Here is a 5,717-nt window from a genome sequence, read left to right on the forward strand (position 1 = left end):
ATGGCCAATTTGCACTCTTTGCTAGAAACTGAAAAGTATTCAATAGATTCTCTTTTGCAGGGCAGAATTTATGAGATTAAAAGGCAGGGTATACAACCTTTCAACGATCTGACTTCAGTGGGCAACAGGGCAAGATCTGAGAATTCTGTGACAGAAGTTATCACGGCTTATATAGCAGATTAATGAAAAAGGTTTTGCATATATATTGACACTTTCTCTTCATGTATTTGCAAACAATATATTATTAAGCTATCATGTTTCACAGTTTTAAGTAGTCTCTCCTCTAAATACAACATGATCCAAATTAGGATTCTTCTGGTGTCAGAGGGATTTGGCAAAGCCAATCCGGTGGTGCTTCCGGTCAAATTCAGTGTAGTACTCTCCAATGAAACTGGCACCCAAAAACCACAGGGGGCCCAGTGGAGGAGGGATGTCAAAACCTGAGAAAGCCACAACACAGAGGCCACTCCCATAATCGGAATGCTGCAGAGAGAATTGTCCATCCAAACAAAGAAGTGAGTTAATAGGATCGTTTCAGGCTCTAACATCAGCTGTGAAATGCTTACCCTATTTGGTCTACCCACTGAATCTCCATGTCTCACAATTGCCAACAGTATCTGTGGGAACCAGTTATCATGGATCTAAGTACCTGCTCCTCTCTACTTTTCACAGACATCTGTCTGAATCCTGCTCACTTTCTAGATATCAGACTTCTTGTGCCCCTGATTCATGACTGTAGTTCACTTTTATTTGGGAAACACATATGGTATTTCCGTTTTTGGAGTAAGGCCAAAGTACAAGATAAATGTTCAAAAAAACTTCCTTACTATTGCTTTTCTGCGAGTGAAATACTTCACTTCCAGATGAATTTCCTCCACAATCACTACCACGCTTTGGCTGAGCAATTGAATGCTTGAATTCTAAACCCTTTTCTTGCAAGTGAGTAAATTAAACTGCATTTACACCCCAGTCCCAGTCTTCTTTAAGTGCTTGTAATCCCCACTGTGGCCTAAGGAAGTATTTAAAAGTTTGTGGGGAAATTATCCTTTTGTAAAGGTGCCCAGCCTTTCCTTCTCACAGGGCTCCTATGCATTTAACAGCACTTGACAAGCAGAATTCCAGCAAGTTAAGCATTTGCTATCACTGCGTTTGCTTTCCAGAACATCCCCCCCCCACCCCGAATTACATAGCTGTTCTGTCTGGTGCAGAGTCATCCCGAAAAGTTTCCCCTTGCTCTTTCCTTGCATATTAATTGCTGCCAAGCAGTTCTAGCAGCCCTATCTTCCAGGTAGACTGTTGCAAATTGAGGCATCCCAGATTTTAGACTGATGGATCATGGGCATGAAAAAGCATCAACTGAGAGATGTCTCTTTGCCCTTATCTTCCTGTTCCTATGTATTCCAGTGCTCATGTGAAGCTCTCCTTGATCACATGGCTTGAGCACATCACATTATTGCTATTTATGTCTCAGTTTATAAACATACTTCTATGATTGCCACTTTTTAATGGGCAGAATATTTGAGTCATGAGTGCAGTACAAAAGTAATCTTGTTTTTCCAACATGGAGATGCTTTGATGGGAATAGTTTCATCTCTTGATGTCTGCCAGTTGTGAATCAAGTTGTTAATACAAGACATAGACTCTCTATCTAAAAGATATCAAACCTTACATATCATCTTTCTCCAACACCTGTAAGCATTTCTTTTTCCTTTTTCTAGATCTGTTTTAGGCTTAGAATAATTAAGGGAATTATATATCAGGCTTTAAGAAGCCAGTAGCCCGTATAAGAATAACACTGATCTACAGTAAGTTATGGTCAAATAGAAAGAAATACTTAGAATATTTTGTAGAATTCACTATTCTTGATAAAGGTCACTTTAGACAACTTCATGAAGGGTAAGTCTATTGATGTCTATTGGCCAATCTAGTGAACCGGAACCTCCGTCAGAGACAGGCAATACACTTCTAAGTACTGGGTGCTAGGAACAAACAAGAGTTGTTGACTATCACCACCTTTCTCAGCTTGGGAATTTATAGAGATGTCTGTCTGGTAACTGAGGAAGATGGAATGTTGAATGAGATGGATATTTCGCCTGATCAAGCAATGAAAGTCTTATGTTCTCAAGAAGCAGAATCAGTCTATATATTCCTTGATACAGGATACATACATTTCCTTGCTCCACTACACAGGATATTCCTTTCTCATTTCCATGATGCATGCAATAAATATTGGATATCAAATACAAATGTGCATCTAGCCTAGCTCCTACTTTGCCTGCTTTCTCTATATCTATCCCACTTACTGTAAATTGTTATAAAACATCTCACCTGGAGGGTGTAGGCAGAGCCACTGAGCTTATAGGGTATACCTTCGAAGGTAAAAGAAATATCAGGCAGAAGCTGGACTTTGCTACATTCAACGACATACTGCAAAAGAAAAAGAAGGTGTTTAGGTCTCAGGGGGGGGGGAGTTTAAAGTTTCATATTTATTTTGTCCACTATCAGAGCAACTCTCTCTCCTACCTAGATTTTAATGTATCAAGATTTCACATACATATCCTCTTAAAACAGGGGTGTCAAACCTAAGGCCTGCAAGCTGGAAGTGGCCCACCCAGGGCTTTAATCAGGCCCATGTCCTCACCCTTCCTAGGGAGATCGGGGCTGCTGAACTTCCCAGCTGGCTGGGCCTTGTCTTCCCAGTTTCTCCTCCAGCAAAAACTGCAAAGAAAATGCGGAATGGATTTTCCTTTAAGGTCTCTAGGCCCAGATAGACTACTCTGGGACAGAAATGTCAGCCCCCAGAGTGGAATGAAGGTCCCTGGGAGTAGCAGCTGCATTCTGGGAATGGAATTCCACTCTGGGGGCTGTCATTCCAGTCCCAGAGTAGTCTTTCTGGGCCCAGAAACTTTAATGGGAAATCCATTCTGCATTTTCTTTGCAACTTTTTTTGAGCTAACGTATTTCAATGGAGTGGAGTTTCTGTTTCCAGTGTTTGTATGCCAGTTAAATTTGTCTGCTTGCAAATAAAGGGCTGATGTTTTGAGCCAGCTTGCCTCTGCTGAATGGACCTGAGAACAGGTGCCTGAGTGAGTACTCTAACCTGGGAGCCCACAGCCAAAGGGGGACATTACACTGGAGAGCCACTGCCACTCTGAGTAGACCTGGGGGGCGGGAGCTTGCAATGCCCAGCCATTTCATGTTTTCCTAGGCTCAGAGGATTTTATATTTTTAATTTTATTTTTCATTTCTGCTGTGATCCTTGATGTCTTATTTAACAAATTGCATTGCCAAATCCCACTATCCTCCCATCTTTCCATTTTAGGTAGGCATCTTTTAAAGGGGGGGGGAGGTTTGGGAAGTGTCGGTGATCAAAGACTGTTAAATAAAATATGGCAAGAGTGTTACTGTTTTAAGTATGTTTGTATTTTCAGTTTAAGAAACCCTTTAATTGCATTTGTCGGTGTCCTTTATAAAGTTAATATCTTTGCTACCTGGCATTACATTTTATGACACACATGGCCTGGCCCGACAAAGTCCTCTGTGTGTGTGTGTACACATACACACACACACATACATACACACATATATGTAACAAATGAGTTTGACACCACTGTACTAAAAGCTGTCCAGCATTTTTTGAGTAAACCAGCGAACTACTCACAAGAAGAAAGGGCAGTAGAAAAGTTGCCAGTTTCAGACTCTGAGACTGTACCTTTTAGTTTCTAAAGTTCCAGGGCAGCTAGAGAGTCTTTGCATGCATGACAAGGCAAATAAACTTGAGGGGTTTCCTCCCTCAGTTTTGGACTTTTGTTTCCTGGCCCTGCCACTGGAGCAGAAGATGAGTATGTGGAAGAAGGTGTTCAGTTTACTTACATCTCTTTCTGAAATCAAGGTAGCTCCAATGGCTTTCATCAGGACTGATATAGAACTAGCTGGACCAATAATAAAGGAAGTCCCAGTGTCTACAGCTGCTGTGCAACCATCTTGACAGAACAGCATTTCACCTCCTACAGACACCCTGTGGAGAAAGCAAAGTAACAGTCTGATTTCCTTTCAGTTTTCATACAGTTTTTCAGTTTTTCTCTGTATGTACTTTTCTAAAACCCTGAGGTAATGATAATGATGGTGTGACTGAAACAATTAGAGCTATATATAAAACGAAGTGAAATGCAGCTGCCTCATATCTAAACCTGATGAATTCTCCCTCATTTTGCAAGCTACACATATGAAATGGCTGTGAACACTTCCATAATAACACAAATGGAGACAGTATTCTTGTGAAGATAAAACTGAGGGGAGAATCATGTTGCCATCTGACCACTACAGAAAGGGTGGGATAAAGTTGTAATAGATATATAAATCATGTGTTTCAGAAAAACCTAAGCCCCAAAGTGATAATTTTTGAACTGGATTTAAATACAAATTATAACAACTAGACTTGTTGGTGGGCTGAGAGAACTCTGAGCGATGTGACTGACCCAAGGTCATGCAGCTGGTTTCACATGGATAAGTGGGGAATTGAACCCAGTTCTCTGGATTAGAGTCCTGCCACTCTTAACCACTACCCCAAACCGGCTCCCTTCTGACTGCACAGGATTGATGGCATAGAGGAGGTTATTACCATACAACTTGACTGTCTTGGTTAACCAAATGGATATCACTGAAAGAGGACTCCTCTTTAACCTATATTGAGTAAACATACATTAACATTCCATTAGACGCCTGTATTTGGCTAAAAAAATGGAGAGGTGAAAATTTCAGTCATGGTAACTCAATTACTGATGTGTTGTTGCATACCTGGTCACAGTTTGATCATAAAATAGCACGTTCTGCCTCCCTATTATCGTCAGTTATTAGAAATAAAAAAATGCATATCTGACCATGACCCTAAAACCTTTAAACATTGAGACCACTTTTGAAAGGACTACACACTAATCTCTCCTTATACATAATTCTGTTTTGGGGTGGCAAGATTCCATGCACTCCCACAGCCATTGGCCCATCAGCCGCCACTCAAGAGTACGTGTGCCATTGGCCGGGTGCTGGGTCTGCTCCTCTTCCCCGCCCACTCCCCCTTCAGCCACTCTGCCCTGTCAGAATTACTTGCAAACAGCTTTCTCTCTTGATGGAGACACTTCTCCTGCTTGCCTCCTGTGTGGGACTTAACTTTTCTCTCAGTGGCTGTTGGTAGGTGTAACAAAATGGCAATTGGCTGTGTTTGTAAGATGGCTGCTATCTGTGTGGTTGTTTGTTTAAAATGTTCCCCCATAAGGTTTAATTGGGCTGTAGTTCCAGAGAGGGGCCTGCAGGGGTATCACTCACTGGGTTGAATGGGGCTTCCTCATCTGCTGGCCTACAGTTCCCACCTGCCCCAAGGCCAAGAAGTGTGGGAAAAGAGAGACTGTCCCAAGGGGTAGGGCAGCATCAATATAGACTCCAGCCCATCCAGGGAGGAGGCAGTCTTCGTCCCACAGGAGGTTAGGAAATGCTCCTGCTGCCTGTGCTGACAAGGCTGTCTAGGTCACAAGCCACAGACGTGGGGGAACCCTGGGAGGCAGCAGAGATTCAGCCACTCCACAGTTGGCTGGACTGGGGAATGAATGGAAGTTTCCCTGCTTTCTTGGGCTTGGCCTGAAGCAGAGCCAGAGGCTAGTCCAAGGAGAGATCCTATCCTGAGCCCACAACCTCCAGAGGTAGAGAGAGTGTTATGTGTAGGG

General features: G+C 42.5%; 1 protein-coding gene across 1 annotated transcript in view; it reads right to left on the reverse strand.

Annotated features, from left to right (window-relative positions):
• Positions 1 to 321: 321 nt before the first annotated feature.
• The window catches only part of REN (renin), a 46,952-nt gene continuing 41,556 nt past the window's right edge, over positions 322 to 5,717 (reverse strand). Inside the window, exons 8-10 of the mRNA XM_015407313.1 lie at positions 3,874 to 4,018; positions 2,329 to 2,427; positions 322 to 483 (exon numbers count right to left, since the gene is read on the reverse strand). Of these exons, the coding sequence (XP_015262799.1) occupies positions 322 to 483; positions 2,329 to 2,427; positions 3,874 to 4,018 (406 nt within the window). The remainder of the gene's footprint in view (positions 484 to 2,328; positions 2,428 to 3,873; positions 4,019 to 5,717) is intronic.

The sequence above is a fragment of the Gekko japonicus genome, unplaced genomic scaffold (genome assembly GCF_001447785.1).
Source record: "Gekko japonicus isolate JY-2015 unplaced genomic scaffold, Gekko_japonicus_V1.1 scaffold228, whole genome shotgun sequence".
NCBI classification, from domain to species: Eukaryota; Metazoa; Chordata; class Lepidosauria; order Squamata; family Gekkonidae; genus Gekko; species Gekko japonicus.